General features: G+C 38.8%; 1 protein-coding gene across 4 annotated transcripts in view; it reads left to right on the forward strand.

Moving 5' to 3' along the window:
• The window catches only part of ANO5 (anoctamin 5), a 1890652-nt gene that overhangs the window by 1865982 nt on the left and 764 nt on the right, over positions 1-23906 (forward strand). For all 4 annotated transcript variants that reach the window (XM_044082599.1, XM_044082600.1, XM_044082601.1 and 1 more), the window contains one exon: positions 23753-23906. This exon is cut by the window's right edge and continues 764 nt beyond it. In XM_044082599.1, coding sequence (XP_043938534.1) covers positions 23753-23906 — 154 coding nt within the window. The remainder of the gene's footprint in view (positions 1-23752) is intronic.

Raw genomic sequence — 23906 nt, forward strand, 5'->3', positions numbered from 1 at the left:
CATGAGCATAATACCCGACTGTCTCATTGCCAGTCCAAATGTTGGTCTCACACCTGTCTGTTCTACTTGTGGTTGTTGGCACCATTGGCCTTCACTGGTTCAGATAAGTGGCCCATTGGGGAACCTGCCTTGTTTTTTCTCATTGGCATTGTTTGTTGCTATATTAGATGTCAGCTAGGAGGGGAGAGTGTGATTGCTGTAGGCAGATACCCTACAAGGCTCTCTATTCCCAGGGCCTATCCATTTAGGTGAAGAGCACAACTATAAGAATTGTGCAATCTGTCAGTCTTTTGCCCTAAAGACCTTATGAGTGTGACTTTCATCTCTCAGCAACTACTTGGAGACCCTGCACCTTAAATGCCTTGCTCAATTATAGATGGCAGACCTTTCCACTCCTGACATCCCACCTGTCCAAAAGAAAAAGTTTGAGGTTTAGGCCTGATATCACGACTGACCAGTCAGACTCAGACGTACACACAGAAGTTTCAGAGCCTGCTTTATGCCTGACACCTGCAACTGTGACCCCACAGGAGGACAGTTTGGCATCTGAGGTTTTTGCATTCAAAACAACCAAAGCTACCAGTGGTGGTGAGGAGGAGGTACCCATTTTAGTAGTTTCTGAAAGACCCAAAGGAGATCTTAGTTAAAGAAGAAATTCCAAGGTCACCTATTGAGGTACATCAGGGGTCAGTACCTCTGCATTTAATCAGACATTGCACATGGGAAAAACAAACAAAAAAACAAAAACTTTTCCTCTAATCAGACGTCCAAGAAAAAAAAGTGGATGAGTTTTTCACAGGGAATATTTAAGGCCATAATGACACTCAGGCCACAGTCATATGCAAGGCCTACTCCTACTTCTCCTACCACCCCTCAAAACAGACACTTACATTCTTCTTCCTTTGCCTACTATTCCCAGATCCACTTGCCAAATGGCTCCTGTTCTGGAGGCCTTCATAATGCCTTTGCATCCACTTCCACTACATCTGACTCGCTGACACCAGCACCTAAAAAGTCTAAGGGATTTTATAAAGTGTAAAATTTCTGTACAAAAAAATGTGTGGCAGACCAGTCTGTGTTTTCCATGTCTACAGACAAACCCTCTATGTTACTGCCTGCTGCCGGTGCTGTTTCTCATGATAGATAGCAAGGCAGTGGACAGATTGTGGAAAAAGATTTATACATCATCTTCTCTTGCCTTTAGAGCTCTAAGTTATCAGATCCAAATGACCAAATACTTACTGTCTGTTCTGGAGAATTTAAATAAAACATTGTCCTGCCCCAAGGAACCAGGTAGTAAACCGGTATTTGTTGTGGCTAAAGGTGGTTGAGGGGCACTGTTAGCCAGTCCTGATTGCTTTTTAATGCACAAGTAAAAACAGAGTCACTCTAGTGGATAAATGCACTCTGTTGTAATCGTAGAGGCAAATATCTGAAATAACTACACATTATACCGAACAGTAAGTAGCGATGAGACAATGTTCTGGTTAAAAAAAAAAAAAAAAAAAAAAAAGCTTCAATGACAAGCTAAAAACGTGTTGGCTAAAATGCTTCTTTAGGTCAAATAGCCATAAGCAAACTTTTAAAAGTTAGAAACAAGTGGTACAGTTACATCACCATTGCATGAAAGAACTTTTTAACATTTAAATATACAGTAATAAGTTTATTATTATTTATTAATAAGGACATTTTTGTTGGACCTAACCCAAACTGTTGTGGTTGATGTGTGCATCTGAATCTTCCCAGCACCATCTTGTGCAAACCCCCTATGATCACGTCAAATCCCCCCCCCCCCCCATACATGCCCACACAGCCATTAGGGATGTCATAAACAGCTTGGGATTGCCAAGCAATGCTTCTTCTGCTCCACATGATTACCAAGCATGCATCTCCTGATCCTACAGCCACTGGTAAATTGCAAGCCTCTACCTTCACAGGTGCAGCTTGGCTTGACTTGATCTAGACAACCATCTCCGTTCCCCAGGATGGGACTAGCTCTTGGATGCTGCCGAAGTCTGTTCTGTGCTGTATCTCTTCCAGCCCTTCAGCTACTGTAAATATGAGTCATGTGGGTAGCAGTCAAGGCTTTATTTTTCTTTTACATAGAGCTGAGCCCCTGCTATTTTTCTTATCATAAAAAGTATTGATGCAACTAACTACTTTTGGACATTGAAGTCAAGTTTGTTTCACTTATTTTCATATTACCTGATGGACCATTTGTTTCCCCTCCCTTAACCCAGTCCTCTCTCTCTCTTTTTTGTGGCAGTTTGAAATGCCAGAATTAGATTTTTTTTTTATTCATTGTTGGGCTATATCTGTTTCAAGTCATAGGTTTAAAGGTAAATGCATATTTCAGGAACACAGCTGATGATCATCTAGTGTAAAATGTTTGTTTTTTATTCTGCGTTTTCAAGACTTTGCATTTTAGGCAATTCTGAGCTTGACTGTTGCCGTTTTTCTCTGGTAGTTTGGTTTCAGTCACTTAAACCTTTCTGTTGTTTGGTACCGCTGTTGCCCCTTTTCAGCTTTGTGGTTTGTATTTTTCCACTTTAGGCATGGAAGTAAAGCCAGACGTAACATTTAAAAATGTAAGTGTAGAACTAAAATCTCCTCCCCCAGGACAGGTGTACAGCATATATGGTTTGCCTGGAGAAAGGAGCATTTTTAAAGTTTTTATGTGAAATTTGTCAATTTAACAGCAGCTCTATAAGAAAGAGGAAAATAGGCTGATAGTGGCTAAAGGTAAGGAAACTCTGGGCTTGTTCAGTGATATAACCTTAGGCTGTTTCAGGTTGTCCCCCTCCAAGCCAGTTGTTGAGGTTGAGAAATGGCAGGATAAGAAGTCAAGTCTGAGAGGAGATGTTTGCAGAGATGTTCTAAAAACCCAACGATATTTCTACAGAGAAGACTAGGAAGCACAGGAGGAGAAGTAGACAAGGAACAGGATGATCTTTCCCACATCATCATCTGATTCCCACTAGAAAATGGATGGGGAAAGAGCTCTTCACTTGCCCTGACTGCGAATTCAGTTACTTCAGGAATTGCTCATAATTGTTATGCATGTACCCTCCACAGTTAAAAGGAGGTTGGAGGTCAGACCGTTTTTCATCAGCCTTGGGTGTAGAAATCCACAAGATTCTATCATCTTCTCCCAGGCTTTCTACGTCTAGTTCTGTGTGGTTACTCCTCATAACAAGGACAGGGGGTGGTGTCTAAGGCTGTAGATTAAACAGTCCTGGCAGTGGCCTAATATTTTTTAATCAAAGCCTCCCCACCTCTGTTCCTGGATTAGTTTGAGGCTTTTCTGCCTGACAGGGTCATGTTGGTCCACACCATCACTGGTGCTATTGCATGCTTTACCTTTGAGGCAGTGTTTCCACTGTCGATACAATTGGAGTCAACTGATAAATTGGCCGCAACTGGAGCAGAGCACCCGAGCTTGAACATTTTGACATCCAGAGGGCCTTAATGGTTGGTATCACTGTCATCAGCAGTGGTGGCTGCTTTGACCTCAGTGGGCACAACCAACAGTTCAGAGTTTATTCATTCATTTCCAGCATTTGGTATGCCAGTATCGGCCTTATGACAATTGTGGTTGGGGGACTGTCAAGGTTCAGCTTAGGATTAAGCAATACCTCAGCCCTGGTAACAAAGACCTGTTCCAAAGGGTGTGGATTAACCCTGTCAGGTTGGACTTTGATGCTGGTGAGAGTCTGTTTTGTTGTTGATGTCCTAGGCCAATCTGTTTCTGGGTCGGTGTCAGTTGAAGTTGAGGGGTCTGATGGTCACTCAGGCATCCTAGATCAGGAGCACAATGTACCAGGGTCACTGATTTCCATTTTTTAGTAATTGCTTTTTTGGCAGCCACCATAATTGGACTCAGCAAGGCTTTACCATGTCTAGGCAATTTCAATTCTGTATCATAACTCAAAAAAAATCATTTCCCAAGTCAATCCAGTCTGCTCACCCAGCATCTCCGATAGAGCGGTCTGCAGGGAATCGCTTACAATCCCAAGAATCATGTTCCTAGCCACCTCTTTCTTGCCTGTTACACCTCCAACACTTGCTATTCACTTGAGGAAAAATTCTTTGGAGTCTACTTTGGGTGTAAAAATACCTATGCAAACACTTCCTGGCAAAGGTCCTAAATCTTCTAGACTTTGCATGTTTGGGAGATATACATATAGCCTCCCATTGTCTGTTTGTGAATTGCTTATCCAGTCCCTCTGTCCTTTCTAAGCTCCTCTGATTAATTCTTATAATTATCATGCAGTATTTTATCAGCTTTACTAATTATTCCTTTTTGTTTATTTGTTTATTGACATTTGTTAACCAGGTTAGTCCAGCTGAGCCAGGAGCCCATTTTCAGTGGAGACCCGAGGAGAAAAGTTTCAGAAAATTAAAAGTTATTACAAATGTTACAAAGGTATAATCAACAGATAACACAAGTCTACTAGCAATAAATAGCACGACATAACATAAGTCTGTTAACAGGTAACAAATCTATAAATATTTAAAAAAAAGACAGAGAATGAAATTTAGTGGAATACCATACATGATGTATAATATTTTTCAGTGGCAGCTTCTGTTAAAAACTCTACCAGTGCTGGTCCTTAATTCGGGAGCCCCCTGTTTCTTTCTCTTTGCCTGTACTCTGATATCAACCCTTGATAGGGAAGGCAGTCTCTAACCTGCAGTCCAAATAAATTCTTGGCCTCTTCCCATTCTATTACCTTTCCCTTTCTAGTTATTTGCTCCCAATTATGTTAAACATTTCTTAATATGAGATTTTTGAATGTGAGTTGAAGATAGGTAGTGTTTTCCTTAACTAGGATTTAGTTCGATCTAATCAGTAGTAGTGTGTGGAGGTGGGTACTTGCTGTTCTTAAATGCATTTTTATGGCACTGTTTATATTGTTTGCCTGGAATAGGCTGGTTTAAAATTAAACAATACGTATTTTTCCACACCTAGTTCTAAGTGTATAAAAATTGATATGTTTAACATTGTAAAGTATTTCAGATTTTTTTGTTATTGAGGATCACTTGTCTGTGATGAATAAAGGCTTGTTGCTTTGGAACACTACCTGGGTTTACAAATCGAGAGCCAACTAGGCTGGTAAACAGTAATAAAGGCAAACGCAAATCCTTCGTTGAAGTCTTTAATGAAACGGCACGAAAAAGACACAAAGACAGTACAACTTAACGCACGACAGCACACAATCCAAAAAGATAATCCACACTAAGAGTAACACACTCCGATGTTAAGCGCTTTCATCTGCGGAATGCAGACTTCATCAGAACAATTTCCTGTGCTACTTTCTGTTCAATTTAAACAAATATTGGCGCCAAACTTGGTCGGATGTTTAAAGACACATCCCTGTATATACAAGAAAACATATGAAATAAACTCTACTATTTAATATGATGATGCATAATTCCTAAATAGTGCAATGATTGTTCAAAGACATTTTTCACCCTGGTATAAAACATGGTGCATGTATTACACTTAATAAATGAATATACAATATTTAAAATATTTAAAATATTTAAAAACTTTAATACATATTGGTAAAAATATGTGTAACTTCTAAATAACTTATGAATATCTTATAATAATTCCATTATAAGCATATATAGCCAATAATAGCAAATGTCTCAAAAGGCATGAACTGATGACCTTGTATAAATAAAATTAAGAGTAAAAAAATATAAATAAGAATCTACCAATAAATATATACCTCATAAATACACAGAAACATAAATAGACACATACATAACTATAAAACATAGGTTCTTTCTGGTATTGTGTTTGTGTAAAATACATCACATTTTAAGAAAAGGTTTTATGCTAATAAAATCATTTAATCCCGGGGTTCTAGTGGCATCAACCAATATCTGCCACTTACTCTCCCTACATGCTAATTTGGTTTTCCAGTCACCACCTAAAGGATTACTAAATTCTTCATCAATGATGAAGAAAGTAAAAAAAAATGTTCTTCACCTGTGCATCTTTGATATGTCTATATAAAGCGTTCTTTATATCCTTGGTTTTGATTTTATAATAATGTTCATATATTCGCTTCTTCAGTTGCCTCTCCGTCTTTCCGATGTAAAAGGCGGGGCATAGATTGCATTTGGCTAAATACACCACTTGTTTGGTATAACAAAACCCTCCTTTGCTCCTAATTTTAGTATGATTGACATCTTCCAATATAATATAAGGCGAGGTATTTATGTATTTGCATTGTTTACAGTATCCACATTTCTTGGTGTGTGTGTGTCTATCTTTCATTTTATCTTTGTAATTTCCTGCACTCTCTAATAATTTTTTAAGATTGGGAGCTGTTCTATATACTATGATCGGGTACTGACCCAGTTTGTCTCTACAACCATCTGTAACCGTGATTATGTCCCAATATCTGTTTACTATATCCTTGATACAATTTACAAAGGGAGTGTACGTTAAAACACAAACTCGATCCCCTCTGTAATTGTTCATGATTTGTGTTTTGTGTAAACTTTCATATTTGCCCAATAGTGGAATATATTTTGTGTCCCACTGCGAGCTGACATAATTGATGGTGTCATCTAATAATTCTTTAGGATAGCCCCTGTTGTAAAATAATTGATATATGTATTTCATTTCCTTCTCCATCTCTTCCTTCATGGATGACATCCTAGCTCCCCTGATGCATTGACCTTTTACTATATTTTTGAAAATGTGTCTGGGATGATTGCTAGTGAAGAATACATAATCATTTGAAAACGTAGTCTTTCTGTGAACTTTGGATGCATATCCTTCTGCTGTCTTATAGATGTAGGTATCCAGATATGATATACCACTGTCACTTACGTTGTAGGTAAATTTTAAAAATTCCGTAGTATTATTGATATACTCTATAAATTTAACTATATCATTCTTATCACCCTTCCATAAGACAAATATGTCATCCAAAAATCTTGCATAAAAACTGATGTTAGCTTTATAACTACTGTTAAACACATGCTTGATCTCCCAGTCTAGCATGACTAAATTAGCAAAAATGGGTGCGCAAGACGCACCCATAGCCACTCCAGTATTTTGTCTAAACACTTCGCCTTCAAAAAATATATAATTGTGATCTAATACCAATGACATCATATCTAAAATTAATACAATTCTATCCCAACTTAGGTTAGAATAATTCCTCAGACTGTTGCAAAAGTGGTCTAAACCTTCTTCTTTAGGAATACTGGAAAACAAGTCACAAACATCTATAGTGACAAAGATATGGTCCGATTCGCAAACCAAAGGAGTTAATTTACCCAAAAAATCCCAAGAGTCAATGATGAGATGCGGGATATTACTGTAAATGTGTTTAACCCAACTATCTATAATATATCCTATATTAAAAGTTTTGGATTTAGACCCAGATATGATGGGTCTAAAGGGTGGATTGGATATTGATTTATGAATCTTGGGAATACCCACTATATGAGCCAATATCGGAAATTCAATATGAATAAAGTCATAATCTTCCTTAGTGATTCTATTATCTAACAAATATTCTTCTATATATGAATCTAGCCGTCTGTATCCAATATGCACTTGATTCATGGATATCACTTCATAATGACCAGATTCGTATAAAATTTTATGGATAGCAGCTTTGTAATCATGAGTAGAAAATATGACCACTCCTCCCCCTTTATCTGGTTTCATTATTCTGATATCAGGATTTGTAATCAACTCATTTAGGCATTCTCTTTCTCCTATACTTAAGTTGTCCTTAAGCATATATGTTGGTTGAGTATTCCTTCTAACTTGTTTCGTAAACCTATAGATGTCATTACAAACCAGATTTTCATAATTGGTAACTGTGGGATGGCTATTAGGTATATAACAACTCTTTTTCTTTAAAATACCTTGACCATTTTGTCTGTCATTTTCACCACTATTGAACAACATAGCTAAATTCATCTTCCTACAGAATAACTTGATGTCTTTGATGCTTTCCACCAAATTAAATCTAGAATTCGGAATAAATTTCATGCCTTTGGCTAATAACTGATAGAATTCATCTTTAATAGTAAAATCTGAGTAATTAAAAACATTAAAACCATTAAATGTGCTCATGATATTGTTGTAATTTGATGAAATAAGTTGTCCAGAACAAGGTGAAACAATGGGTAGTCCAGAACAAGATGAAGAACCATCTGCCAAAGAAGCGTCCCTATCAAACAATCCTTCTCTTTCATGTATATCAGTCTCTGTAGCTGTATTGTGAGCTAAAATTTCCTGTTGGATTGGTTGTAATACTTTTGATTTTTCTTGAAATTGGGGTGAAATCTGCCTCCTTGAAAATTTTCCTTGTATTCTTCATGTATTGCCCTTTCACCATTGTTTGTATCTGTTATTCTATACTGCCTTTCTTGTGGCCAAATATATGCTTTCTTTGTTCTATATGATTCCACATCCCTATCTAGTTTGCCATATTTTCTATTAAAAATACTCTGTGCTTGCTTGTCAGCTGAATAGAATTGTTTGTTATACAATTCCTTCCAAGAATTAAAATCACTGTGTTGTAATATGCTTTGATTAATAATTTCCACTTCATGAATAAGGGTTGACATTTTATCATCATTATGTTGAATTAACAAATTCATGTATTTAAACCCAAATTCATCAAACAGGTTATTGAATTCATATTTAACTTGATCATTGTATGTCAAACCCATAGGCAGTTTAAAAAATCTTATGCCTTTCGGAACAACTTGAATACTAATACATTTATTCAAGTACGCATTATCCACTTTTATATTTTTAATAGATGACAATTTCTTACCAAAATTATATATCATGTCTTTTAAAGAATTATTCGGATTCCCCTCTTGGGGGTGGGGTACCTGATACACATTATTAAAATCATATTCATTATTTAAAAATACATTAATTGCATCATTCCCTGTACATACAGTCTTGCATATAATATCTTTGTTATGCATAACACCCTTTTTTGGACTCGAGATAGTCTTTTTAAAAGTACCTTTGTTATTTGAGTCTTTACTGTCAACCGTTTCATAACTTTTAAGCGTAGTGATGGTTTTCGGTATAGCCCCTTTCCTTTCCATATCCATACGATTCTGCAACAAACTGAAATCGAATGTAAAGTCCCTTTCTGGTGATAACACGAATTTATCATCTGTCTGTAGCATTTCAAGCGAACCATGTCGTATAGTGGATAAAATATTGTCCGGACTGCATTGTCCATTAGGAATTTCTGTATCCACACTTGAATCAACTGTCAATACAATTTCCTTTTTTGTACAACAATGAGAGCCCGTATTAGCTTGACTGTCCAACTCCTCGACATTAGTTGGTGCCGGTTTGACAGTTTGCATCAAACTAAAAAACATGTTGGTTAATTTTTGTATTTCGGCGTGAAGCCCAGTGACTTCCGCTCGTAACTGCTTCAACTCCTCACCTTCCGGTTTATTTTGCGTGTCCTCACCGATGCCAGCCATGTCAGCAAAACAGATCAAAAAGCAAGTGCAAAACTTACAAATCGAGAGCCAACTAGGCTGGTAAACAGTAATAAAGGCAAACGCAAATCCTTCGTTGAAGTCTTTAATGAAACGGCACGAAAAAGACACAAAGACAACTTAACGCACGACAGCACACAATCCAAAAAGATAATCCACACTAAGAGTAACACACTCCGATGTTAAGCGCTTTCATCTGCGGAATGCAGACTTCATCAGAACAATTTCCTGTGCTACTTTCTGTTCAATTTAAACAAATATTGGCGCCAAACTTGGTCGAATGTTTAAAGACACATCCCTGTATATACAAGAAAACATATGAAGTAAACTCTACTATTTAATATGATGATGCATAATTCCTAAATAGTGCAATGATTGTTCAAAGACATTTTTCACCCTGGTATAAAACATGGTGCATGTATTACACTTAATAAATGAATATACAATATTTAAAATGTTTAAAATATTTAAAAACTTTAATACATATTGGTAAAAATATGTGTAACTTCTAAATAACTTATGAATATCTTATAATAATTCCATTATAAGCATATATAGCCAATAATAGCAAATGTCTCAAAAGGCATGAACTGATGACCTTGTATAAATAAAATTAAGAGTAAAAAAAATATAAATAAGAATCTACCAATAAATATATACCTCATAAATACGTAGAAACATAAATAGACACATACATAACTATAAAACATAGGTTCTTTCTGGTATTGTGTTTGTGAGTTGGAATGTGAGTTGAAGATAGGTAGTGTTTTCCTTAACTAGGATTTAGTTCGATCTAATCAGTAGTAGTGTGTGGAGGTGGGTACTTGCTGTTCTTAAATGCATTTTTATGGCACTGTTTATATTGTTTGCCTGGAATAGGCTGGTTTAAAATTAAACAATACGTATTTTTCCACACCTAGTTCTAAGTGTATAAAAATTGATATGTTTAACATTGTAAAGTATTTCAGATTTTTTTGTTATTGAGGATCACTTGTCTGTGATGAATAAAGGCTTGTTGCTTTGGAACACTACCTGGGTTTCACAATTTTTGGAAATTGTTGTTGAGTTCATCAACGAAGTTTTAAAACTACTAGTTTTTTTTTGTTTTTTATTTTTTCCTCAACAGTCATGTTGGTGAGGTTGGAACTAGACTGATTTCTGTGCTTGTTCATTTTTTTTTATAGTTGTGATAATAGTACATTGTGTTGTGCAGCAGTTTGCTAGCTTTATTAGTACAGTGTTAACAAGGGGAGGTGCAGGTGCAGAGCCATTTTTCTATCAGATGTTGCTTCAGTTGACATTTAAATTCTTTCAGGTTGCAGACTGTTCTTAAGTTGAGTGGGATGGTATTCCAGCTATTAGCAATGCAGTGTGAATATAAGAAGTATCCTGCATTGTTGCTAGGTTTAGTTATGGAAAGTAATGATTTGTCAGTGGAACGTAGCTGCCTCCTAGCAATGTAAGGTTGAATGATGGAGTGAAGAGATGGGGATTTTCAGGGTTGTTCAGTTGTTTGAAGGTTGTAACGGAGTACAACAGAGAATTTAAGTCAACTGAAGTAACTGAAGTAGACCCATATATGGATGTGATCTGTATTGTTGCTTGGTTGTGAATTTGGCTACTTTACTATAGCATTGTTCTAGTTTGGCTGATAGAGAGAAGTTGATATTTTTTAGGATAGGAGAGGCATATTATAAGGTGGAGAATGGAAAGGAAGTGGCTGTTTTATCTAGCAGAATCAAGTAAGGTTGTGTTTTACTCTTTAGAGGCAGTCCAGTTTTTGTTGTCGTCTTTATAGATTGCTGAAGGTGGAGATCAGATTTCAGGTGGTCATCTGTAATTACACCTAGTAGTTTTGTGTCTGATACAGTTCTGTGTTAGTTTTGTTGGATGACAGTATAATAATGGTAGCTTTTTGGGAGGAGAGAGAGTTGGGAGTGAACAGTAGTTTATTTACTTTGATTCAAGAGGAGTTGAGAGTTGTTGAGCCAAGCTTCTGTGGAAGAAAAGGATTTTTGGATGAGTGGAGCATGGGTGCTGTCCTAGCAGCACATATTGGAGTCGAGTCATCTGCATATTTTACTGTGGTGATCTATTTGGTGGATGGTTTAGGTCATTGATTAGTGGTCCCAGGATGGAGACTTGTGGGACTCCAGTAGATATAAGAAGGAAAGAGGAGAAATCATGCCATTTCATTGCTTGGGACCTATTAGTAAGGTAAATAAGAAACCAGTTAAGGAAGGAGGATGATGGCCAATAGGACAGGAGTTAATGTTATGAGAATTTGATGACTAGTTGTGCCAAAAGCCTTGGATAGATTCAGAAGTAGGGCTGAGGTTAGAAGACCTGAATTTCTATTGTGATTTATTATATCTGTGAACCTTAGAAGGGCACTGGTTGTATTGTGACTGGGTCTGTAGCCAAGCTGTAAGGGAGAGAGGAGGTTCTGAGAAGTAGTATGTTCAGAGTAACTGCGTCTTTCCAAGATTTTGGGTAATGTTGAGAGAATGGGAATTGGTCTATTGTTTGTGAGCGGAGTTGATGCTTCGGCTTTATGGAGGGGTGTTATGTAAGATTTTTTTCCCAAAGTTAGGTACATTTTCTTGGATATAGCAGTTTATTAGAACTAAGATAAGATATACAAGGCTCTCTGTACTGAGTTTGAGGTTTTCAGGTGGAAGTTGGTCGGGGCAGCGGTTGCTATTTTTGCAGGTATTTATTAATTGTAGATGTTAACACTGGGGTGAGAGTGAAGGTCTGTTGTGGCTTCATTGATTGAAATGGGATGGCTAGATATGTAGTAGCTTTGTTTTGTGAGAAGGCGGTTACTGTAGTTGTAAAATGTGAGCTTAGAGTGTGAAGTAATGCTTTAGGAGTTATTGGTTGGACATGGGCTGGATTGGGTTATTTTTTCAGGACTGAACAATATATTGATTTACAGATTTTTTTTTTTTTTTCAATTTGTTGGGGGCATGGCCAAGATGAACAGTTAAGAGCACTGTTTTTTAGCTCTGCTTCATTTTAACATCTCTGACCATATTTTTACAAAACTCAAATAGAACGTTTCAAAACTTGATGGATTTATAGTGGAACATCTGTTGAAAGATTTACTGCAAAAATAAAGAAATATACGTAACAAGTTTGAAACTTTAATTGCTTTTTCCTGTAATGAAAACTAGACAGAACTTATTGTCTCAGAATGAGTCACTCTAAACCCAGTATACAGGACAGTACAATGAAAAAAGGCATTCAGGCTATACTAAGAAACATCAAGGAGTTATATGTAAAAACAGATAAATTAGAAAGCAAAATAGACAGTTTTAAAGAGAAATGTAAAAAAACAAGTTGAAGTGCTGAGTAAATCTCAAACGGTCATCACAAATCACAAGTATAGAAGATGCAGTGTCTGATTTTGATGGAAGATTACTTTAAAATAAGAATAACACTGAATTTCTTCTGAAACAAAACATTCTGGGAAAAAGTAGAAGACTTGGAGAACAACTCTAGAAGGAATAACAGCAGGATTTACCGGATTCTTGAAAAAGAAGAGGGATAGACAGTATGATGAATTCCTTAATACCTGGCTGCCTAAAACTTTGAACCTGTGTGAAGCTTTCTCCTTTGGTATTGAAAAGGCACATAGATCACTTTCCAACTCATCTTTAAAAAAAAAACTTCACCAAGGTCAGTGATTGTAAGATTTTCCTCAAGTCAAGATAAGGATTTAGTCTTAAAAGCTGCATGGACTAATTCTCCAGTTCAAATTAAAGAAAATACTATAAGATTTGAGAATGACTATTCAGCATTAGTGATGTCAAAGAGAAAAACGTGTGCCACTTGTTAAAAGCTTAAAGAAAAAAAATATCGAAGCACAAATTTGATTCCAGCAAACATATTCACCTTCCAGAAAGAAAGATGATTTTTAACACCTTGAAGAATGCAATGGACTTCATGCAGAATAAAATCCAAGAAAAAAAAAACAGAAGAAATGGTCTGGAATCTATCATCTTTGAAGAGAAATGCAACAAGAGATGGTTGGTTAATAAAAGACAAAAACACTAAAAAAATGAAGGACGAATGAAAATCAGTGTATTTCATGATTAGAAATTCTCATTAATTTAAAGAAGTGCTTGTATACATATGAACAGGTGCTGAATATTACTTTTTACAATGTAAATCATTTTTTTTCTTTCCTTACTTCAAATGGTTACCATTTCCCTTTTTAAAATGTTTGATTATTTTAGCTGCATAAGCTGGAGTTCTAAAAATTCTTATGAAATTTCCAGGTTACGACTTCCTGTCTAGAAGTAAATAATCATAATACTTCAAATCATATGCTAAGATGTCAAAGAACACAAGTTGGGTAATAAGCAAAAGAGAGTTCATTGCATTCTAACCCGCTGCCCGTTATTAAATAGTTCTGAATGCTTACAGTATGTTGGTTTATATATTAGCCTACAGAAAGACACTTCTGATTTAGGATTGTGCTGTTGTCTCTCTTTAATGATAAAACTTAATATATCAGAACAATTTATTGTGGAAAGATAGAATCTTAAAAGGGAAGATTTTTCAGACATTTGTTCAGCTAATATTAGACATAACGTTTAAGGAATATATATGACTGATTCTAACAGAATTTTAAGTTGAGCCCAGTTGTTCTGGAGCAGGTTGGAAGTAAGGTTCTTTATTGAAGTCACTGAGGTTTCTGACTGTGTCGTAGTGATTAATGCTGTGCAGCTGTAGGTTTGTCTAATTATGTAGCTTAGTGGGTGATCACTTAGGCTGTCAAGTAGGATTCCACTTGTTCCAACATTGTATGGAATAATGTTACAAGCCAGTCTGAGATGGTGTCTAGATGTGTCCTTGTTAATTCTGGTTGGAGTTTTGATAACTTGAGAGAAGCTGTATAGCTGAATTGAATTTGCCTGTTGTTGACGTCTCCTAGACAGATGGATTCCAGTCTTATGCTGGCTGAGATCTGGGAGGGGATCTCTTCCAAGATGTTAATGTTATCAAGTGGCATGTATAGACCTATGATGGCTAGAGGTTTGTGAATATTCAGTTTGATGAGTGAGATGAGAAGTTAAAGATTGCTGAAAGTGGATATAGTATCATGGTAAGTGGAGAGATCTAAAACATTTCTGTAGAAAACAACAACTCCAGCTGCTTATGTAGTAACCTGGCGGGAGTATTTCTGTATCTTTGGTAATTGGCGTTAACTGTTTCTGTAGCTCTGAAGAGGTTAGGGAAGTAGTGGGTTTATGCAGGCATGAACTTTTGTGATTTTGCTATAAAGGCTTATTGGGTTACTGTGTATTTTAAGTTCAATATAATGGATGATCCTGGAGGAACAAGAAACTGCAAATGCTTCAGCAGTTTTCAGAGGGACTGTCAGTAATGACAAATCAACAAGAGCAGTCCAGCCAGCAGTAGAGCCCTTGAGGACATGCATGAACTAGATAGGATTCCCTATTTCTCTGTCTGTTGTGCACTGCCGAGCAAGTCATTTAGCAAGGGAGTGCTATCTGGGTTCTACTGAAAATGGGCTGCAACTCAGCAGGGCAGTCCAGTGAAAACATTTCAGTAAACCAATCAGTCAATGAATTTTATTTCTAAGTTTACATTTTGTGCATTTTTTTAGTGTAGTAGCCAGCAGGAGACGAGCCATGACTGACTTTGTGTACGCTAACTTCTGTGAGTGGCTATCAACATGGATTTGTTAATATATAGTACATTTTACTGACTGTGGCCTCGCTGGTCTGCACTGTCGTTATCCAGAAGTTTTATTGAATGTTAGAAGTTAATGAAGAAAGTCTAAAACTGGTTCTGATCCTTGTGCAAAGCCTGTTGAGCAGTTCTGGAGATGAGACATCCGATTTGTGAAGGACATGAACGCTGCAGATTTTTAAATCATGTTTCAAATATGTAGAATAGCTTTATAACATGGTTTTAGAAACAAATTATATGTCACTATGAAAAGCTTTTGGAAGGTCTGTAAAATTGTGTATCCTGGGTTGCTGTTTTCCATAATTACAAGAATGCTGTTGGTGAAATATTGAAGAATAGTTATAAGGCTACATCTTCTCAGTTTTTAGTTTCTCCAAATGTTTTAGGTTCCTAATTCTGTATGTAACAGGAGTGTGGACCCCAGTTCAGAAAATTAGTATTGCTTCGGTTCTTAATGTCTGCCATGAGTTCTGTTCTCAGCATTGTGGTCTTTATGGATCCTATATTGTTTAAAATATGTTTACTGCCTTATAAGCATGATGTTCTTTGTGTTTCACTGTTACAGTCATTACATTTGGGTTATCTGTTTGCAGTAGCTCTCAGTCAGCCTGATTAACAAAGTCTTGGGTCCTACGTCGGTTGCTGTCTCTTCTTCCATGACGTCAGGTCGTCAGGGGTATAAAACATGCAGCCGGCGTCATTACATCAGTCTTACTTGCCGTGTGGTGCCCGAAGCAGAAGCAGTTCGCAAGTGCCGGTCAGCCGACTCCTGCAATTTTTGTTTTCGAGTTTCAGAACCGAAGTCTTAAACTAAAAGCTAAGTACCCCGTTGGGGAAACTTTTTCTTGCTCTAAACCGATGTCAGTAAAAGTAAGTAATTGCATTTCTTGTGGAAAGCAAATACCTCATAAAGATTTTCATTCATACTGTATTCCTTGCCTAGGCCCTGACCACGACGTACCTCGCTGTTGGTTTTGTGCCTTATTTAAATCACGAACTATCCATTGTCGGTATATTTGCACTTCTAAATTATTTGGTGCTCTGTTCAATTATCCTGATATGTCTTCGGTAAGCCATCCGACTACCGACATTCCGAAAAAACGCAAAGATAAAGACAGAGACAGGCCTTCTAGTTTGCCAGTACTCAGTGAGGTGCTTTCGCAGCCCCTGATACCCGCTACTTCAGATTTGCAGGCCTCTGCTGAGACCCATTCGGAGTCCGTTATGCCACGAGATGCTTCAACTGTGGAACCTGCAGATGTCTATAACTTGGATGGGTCCGGGGCCGCTGTGCAGGCACCGGCTTCTGAGGGTGTATTCAGCCCTACTGACTTGCATATTAAACTGGCGCCATTTTCTTCTTCAAGGCCTAAAACCCGAACCATACCTAGAAAACCGACTCCCAGACCGCATGGTCAGGCCTCTATGCCTAAAGAACAAATGATAAGAATGATTGAAGACATTATTATTTTAATCAAGGGAAGCCAACCTTTCCCCCTCTAAGAGACCTAGAACTGAGTTTGCTTATGATGCTTCTGACCGGGATTCTGAAATTTCTGTTTCCTCTGATGACCAGGATTTACCCTTATCTACCTATGAGGATTCTGATGCAGAGGACTCCATTCCCTCTGCTTCCCCCCAGTGGATTTCTCTCTTGGTGAAACCTTGCATACTCTCAGGAAGCTTTTTCATTGGGAAAGTCAGGATTTCTTTGATTCTAAAAAGAGGCTTAGGGATTTCTTACTCCTGCCCCAGCACAAGCCTTTAGCTATACCTCCTGTACTGGACATTGTTGATGCCTTTTCGGAATCTAGCATGGCCCCTGACTCTTTACCTCCTGCTTCCAGAAAACCTGATAGATATTACAGGGTTCCTGACTCTCACAAGTTCCTTTTCAAAAATCCTACTGCAGATCCTGAAACCATTTCACAGGGACCCAAGGGCATTAAAGCTACTACTGCCAAAAATCCTACCCCCTCTGATAGAGATTCTAGGGCGCTGGATAGATGGGGTAAGAAGGTATGCACTTCTGCAACTTTGGCCATTAGGGCCTTGAATTGCCAGTTTCATATGTTAAAGTGTCAGCTGCATATTATTGGATTGTTTAAACAGAAAATTGTTGATTCCTGATTGTGCTGAAAATAAGGATTTACGGGATTTTATACATTCTGCTGAACAAGTTGGTAAAAATACATTGCAATGTGGATGTTCTTCATCTCACATTGCTGCAGTCCTTACACTTGGGTAGTCCGCTGTCCTCGGTCGGCCCGAATATCAAAGTATAAGGCTGACGTCGGTCAAGGCGCATTAGACTGACATCAGGACATCAGGGTACAAATGCGCATGACCGACGTCATATCCTCAGTCTTTTTTGCCGCATGGTCCGATGCAGAAGCAGCGTTGCAAGTGCCGTTCGGCGTTCTGAAATTATTCGGAGTTTCAGACCGAGTCAAAGTTAGCTAAGTACCCCGTTGGGGAATATTTTGTTTTTTCTTGCCTCAGTGGTTTACCGGATGTCAGAAAAAGTGAATAACTGTATTTCTTGTGGGAAACAGATACCGCATAGAGATTACCATACTTTGTGTATTCCTTGTTTAGGGCCTGAGCACGACGTTGTTGGGTGTCGCTCTTGTGCTAGATTCAATAAGCGCACTATAAAGAGAAGGTTAGATTGTGCCAGGTTAGTCTTTGGGAAGCGGTGCAATTATAAAATGCCGTCGGATGCTCCGACGCCCGCTTCTTCGAAGAAGCGCAAGGACAAAGCAGTTAAGCCTAGGCTTGAAGAGCCGTCCGTTCCGGTTGGTAAAAATACATTGCAATGTGGTTTTGATTCACTAGAGGCATCTTGCAGGGCTGTGGTAACTGGGTCTGTACTTAGAAGGCATGCTTGGCTTAAGGAGCAATCCTTGCCAGATCATATTAAAGCGAAATTACTGGATGCTCCCTTAAATCAGGGCCACCTGTTTGGCAAGAAGGCAGAAGAAGTTCTTAAAAAGATGGAAGAAAAAGCTAAATCTATACAAACTTTTAGACCTTTTACAAGTACAACCTCCAAGATTTAGTAGGCATTGGCCTTCTAAGGAATTGGTCCTTGGTCCTTTCCTGCCTCTTCCAGACCTTCTCAGTCCAAACCCAGATCCAGCAGAGCACCCAGGCTTCAGTCCCAGGGGACGCACAGGACTAAACAGTGGGGGGGGGGCTCCACTTCCACTTCCAAATTTGGGAGTAATAAAACTTCCCCTATGGTAAACTGTCTCAATGACTTCTTTTTAAAACTTCCAAGCACTTCTCAACTGACTGCCCCTTTGGGGGGAAAGATTGCACTTCATGCAAAGAACTGGGGACTCATTACCCAGGACAAATGGGTTTTAAATTTAGTGTCCCAAGGATACAGATTTCACTTCCACACATCATCAACTCCAACTGGTTGGCCGGATCTACCTCCAAAGCAGTCGGCAGAGGCCCAAAAGCAAGTACTCTCTCTCTTTTAGCATAGGGGCTATTCAGTTGGTACCAGAAGAGAAAAAGGGACAAGGTTTCTACCAGAGATTTTTCCTGGTACCCAGAAAAGACAATTCATGGCGTCCTATCCTGGACTTGCCTACTCTATAAACACCTTTTTGGTGATTCCAAAATTCAAGATGCTGACTCTCTTCACCAGTTGCTTCCTATGCTAAGCAAAGATGCATGGTTGGCAACACTAAATTTAAAGGAAGCATACCTGCACATCTCATTCAGGGAATCTTGCAGAAGATACCTATGCTTCAAAGCAGGCTACACGCACTATCAGTTTTCTGCACTGCACTTTGGCTTATCTACTGCGCCCAGGGTATTCACAAAGTGCCTAGCTCCAGTCATTGCATTTTGCGGGCAAAGAAATATTCAAATATACCAATACCTGGATGATTGTCTAATTCAGGCAGAAAACCAGGACGCACTTTTGAATAATCTGGCTTTTGTACAGAGGGTGCTAACTTGTCTGGGTTACACCATAAACGAAAAGAAGTCGTACCTGGTACCCTGTCAACAGATTATATTCCTGGGAGCAAGCTTGAATACAACTTCCCAGATGGCTTTCCTCACACCAGACAAACAAATTCACTTGACAACCTACTTCAAATAAGTGGTCACAAAAACCCTGCTATCTGCAAGGCAGATACTACAAGCCTTGGCGTTCATGGCCTCCTGCATTCTTCTAATTCCATATGCAAGACTGCATATGAGGGAACTGCAATGGTATCTAAAAAGCCTATGGTGTCAACATTCTCAGGATCTAGAAGCAGTGATTCCTATCATTCCTTATCTACGCCTAGAGTTCCATTGGTGGGCAGAGGCCTGCCACCAAAACAAGGGACTACCATTCACACTACCCCCTGCCGCCCAAACCCTAACAGACGCATCAGACTATGCATGGAGGGGGGCGCACCTGGCAGGGAAGTGCATTCAGGGCAAATGGAACCCAGTTCAAATGCACCTCCACATCAATCATAAAGAATGCTCTGAAAGCCTTCAAGGACCACATTCTTCCAGGACAATTAATGATCAAGACTGACAACGCCACTGTTATGTGGTACATAAACAAGCAGGGGGGTGCACATTCTTATCCCCTCTGCAGACTAGCCATGGCATTGTGGAACACAGCCTTGAGCTACCAAGTACATCTACAAGCTCAGTTCCTGCCAGGAAAACTAAATACACTGGCAGATGGACTAAACAGAACCCTCATGGACCCACACGAGTGGAAACTGGAACCAAGGATTTTCAACATGTTGACAAGCAAATGGGGGAGCCCAAATATAGACCTGTTTGCCTGTCCCCAGAACTATCAATTAGAAAAAATTTGTGCAAGGACTCCCACAGACAAGCTTGGAAAGTAGATGTTGTGTCCTTCAGCTGGAAAAATCTATCCGTTTATGCCTTTCCTCCTCTGCCTCTGCTCTCTAAAGTACTAATAAAAATCGAACAAGACAAACCAAGGATGATTTTGATTGCACCAGCCTGGCCACACCAACACTGGTACCCCCTCCTGTGCAGTGTGTCACTGTTGGCCCCATGGCACCTGCCTCAGACTCCTACCCTGCTGTCTCAGCAGGAGAACCAGATTCCACACCCTCAGCTTCAAACACTGAACCTAGCAGCCTGGCTAATTACCTAAGCTCTCCTTTACCATCCCTCAGTAAACCAGTGATGGATGTCATTTTAGAGGCAAGGAGGCCTAGTACTAGAAAATCTTATGCTGAAAAATGGAAAAGATTCTGTGCCTGGAACCAATCTCAAGGGATGAGCACAGCAGTGCCCAATTTACCTCAGATTTTACAGTACTTAACTGAGATGCTTCACAAGGGCCTGTCTTTTTCCTCAATAAAAAATCACACCTCAGCCATTTCAGCTCTTTATAACACAAAACCTCCCCTCTTCTCTCTCCCACTGCTCAAGCAGTTCCTCAGAGGGGCATAAAATTTAAGACCACCCAGGAGAGCTCCAACTCCAGCCTGGGACCTTAACTTTGTATCTGAGAAACTCACCCTTCCTCCTTTCGAGCCAGCTGCTACTGCAAATTTAAAATTCCTTTCTTGGAAAACAGCTTCCCTTTTAGCCATCACTTCAGCAATAAGGGTATCTGAATTACAGGCCCTTACAGCAGTGGAGCCTTGCATCATCTTTCATGTGGACAGGGTGTCACTCAGGACCAATCCCTCTTTCATGCCAAAGGTGGTATCCAGTGTGGCCTTTAATCAGTCCATTCATTTGCCTACCTTCTTTCCTAATCCACAGAACAGAGGGGAATGGATACTGCACTCCTTAGATGTGCACAGACACCTTAGATTCTACTTGGACAGGTCTAAACCTCAAAGGAAATCTGAACAACTGCTGGTGGCATTTGCTGCGGGGACAGAGGGGAAGGCTGTTTCAAAGAGAGCAGTCTCCAAATGGATAGGCTATTGCATTCATTTCTGCTGTAAGCACCATGGAAAACCTATCCCACTGGAGATCAGATCCCACTCAACCAGGGCTGCATCTACCTCTACAGCCTTTTTCAGAGGCGTACCTACCAGGGACATCCTAGAAGCTGCTACCTGGAGTTCTGTACATACTTTCACCAAGCATTACCATTTGCCAATTTTCTCCAGAGCTGGCTTTGGCCTTATAGCTGGTCCTAATGCTATCTAAATTCCTCCTCCCGACCTTAGCTTTGGGAATCTACTCAAATGTGATGACTGCAACAGTGAAACACGAAGAACATAGTACAGTTGTGTACACTTACCATAAATGCAGATGTTCGAGTGTATTCACTGTTGCAGTCCTGGTTACCCTCCCTCCAAGCCCCCTGAGTTCGTTTGGCTATACCTCTTCTCTCCTTTTCAGTGCTTAAAATCTTTTTGGTGTATTTGCTTTTTTGTTTGAGGTATAACCTTGTATATTTATAGATTTAATTGCTTCCCATTAGGGGGCATCTGACATCTGGGGCAAGAAAAACTGACGTAATGACGTCGGCTGCATGTTTTATACCCCTGATGACCTGACGTCACGGAAGGAGAGACAGCAACCGACGTAGGACCCAAGACTTTGTTAATCAGACCGACTGAGGGCTATAGTAAGCAGATAACCCAAATGTAATGACTGCAACAGTGAATATATTCAAACATCTACATTTATGGTAAGTGTACACAACTGTACTTTTTTAGTCATGCTGAAAGGCTCTTCAGTGTATTTCTAATGAGTGTATGATTAGAACTTAACTGCCTGATCACAATTGCTTCAGTTTCCAATGAAGCCATTTTGTTTTTCAGTTTTCACCTTCCTCCTCCAGTTATTTGGTGAGGCATGTAACAGGAAGCATGCCCCACCTGCCAAGGTGTCCTATTACTTTTTGTGGAATAAGCATATTTCAAGGTATAATGATAGTGAATGTAATTTCTTGATTGATCAGTTTTGTAGTGGGATATTCAGAGTCCTACAAGACTGAAACTTTGTCTTGGAAATATCAACAACAGTTGTGATTCAGAGTTCATAAAGGTTGCTTTCATATCTTCATCAAAATTTGAGAGGCACAGCTCTGACAGATTGGGGAATAGCTTTGAAACAGTAATATCTTCTTTTTGTTACTACAGTATTTTTATGATTGTGTAATGGAGTTTGAGGGTCAAATGTGCCAAGAAAGCCTGGCCCACCAACCTGTAAATTAATAAGTCTGAAAATGTACTTAACCATTTGGATCACCAGACCTGGCAGTTACCATTCATAGCAAATCATTATTATGATCAAGAAGAGCTGAACTACAAGGCAGGGAGAGCATTTTGAGCGTGCTACCATTACAAGACTTGTAACAAGCTTCCAGAAGCATATTTAACAAAGATGAAAAAAAACATTTAAAAATCACCAGATGTGCACTGTAGCCTGTCTTGGCAACAGTGCCTTCTTACAGGGGCTACATGCTGTCGGTAATGCATTAAAAATGTTAAGTATACAAAGTGAAATAAACCTAAAATAGTGTGGCATAAAGCAATGTGCAGCTCAGCAGGGTAGCATACATGTATTTTCATGTTCTGTGACTTGAACATGCACAGTATAACACACAGGCATCTCCATTTTGTTTCAGTAAACAGTAATGGTAAGAGAAAAATGTGTCATTATACCACAGTTTGTCTAAAAATGTAAGAAAAAAATGGCAGTTTTAACAATCCAGACATGGGCGAAATTGGAGTTGTACACTTCTGGTTATTTTACAGTCTGGGCCTTGCCCCTTGTGAGTTAGCCTTGAGAGTTGTAGGGGGGGGGGGTAAATCTAGCTAGAGCCACACTTTGACGATTTTTATAGCATTTGTGTAGTACTAGGATACATACCTCTCAACTTTCATTCAGTGAAAATAGGAACAAAGGCCCTTAAATTAGGGACATCCAGACAAAAATATGGACTTCTGATTAGCATAAAATTTGACCAAATCTGTTTCCAGTAGGAGTGTTGTATACTACTCCAAAAAACATTTCTATTATTTTTGTCACTCTGTTTTTCAAACATACGGCGACATTATCAAAGAGTCAGTGTAAAGTAAACTTTAACTGTATTGCAAAGTTGTACCTCACAATGTCTTTATATTTTTGCGTCTGTAAAAGGGAGATGCAAGATTCATTCCTGTTGTTTATTGATGTCTCCAGTATGTTTGTCATGTAGTGTGGTTTTCTGTGTATTAGACAGCTTCAAAAATCACATCTGATGATGTGGTGGAATCAATAATTGCATGAAGAGGTAAATTGGGCCTGAAACAGCAGCATATCTCTAAAAAATGGGAACATCATGTGCAGGGGTAAATCGGGCCTGAAAATCGGAATGTTCCTCCAAAACAGTAGGATAACATTACTATTGGAATATTTATTTGCAGTTGTGAAGGAGTAAATGACCTAGAACAGTATTTCAGTGCTTTTGTTTTTTATATGAAGTAATTGCATTGTTTGACGCACATTTGACATGAGTGCATTTTAACACAAGCTTCCTATTTTATAGCATGTCGTGTTTGTGGTCAAATTCTTTGTGGCCTGGATGATTCCAGATGTTCCATCAGAGGTGAAAGCCAGAGTGAAGCGTGAGAAGTACTTGACTCAAAAGATCCTACATGAATATGAAATTCATAAGTTGAAGGAACAGTACGAGAAGCCAG

The sequence above is a fragment of the Protopterus annectens genome, chromosome 9.part0 (genome assembly GCF_019279795.1).
Source record: "Protopterus annectens isolate FY-2018-M chromosome 9.part0, PAN1.0, whole genome shotgun sequence".
NCBI classification, from domain to species: domain Eukaryota; kingdom Metazoa; phylum Chordata; order Ceratodontiformes; family Protopteridae; genus Protopterus; species Protopterus annectens.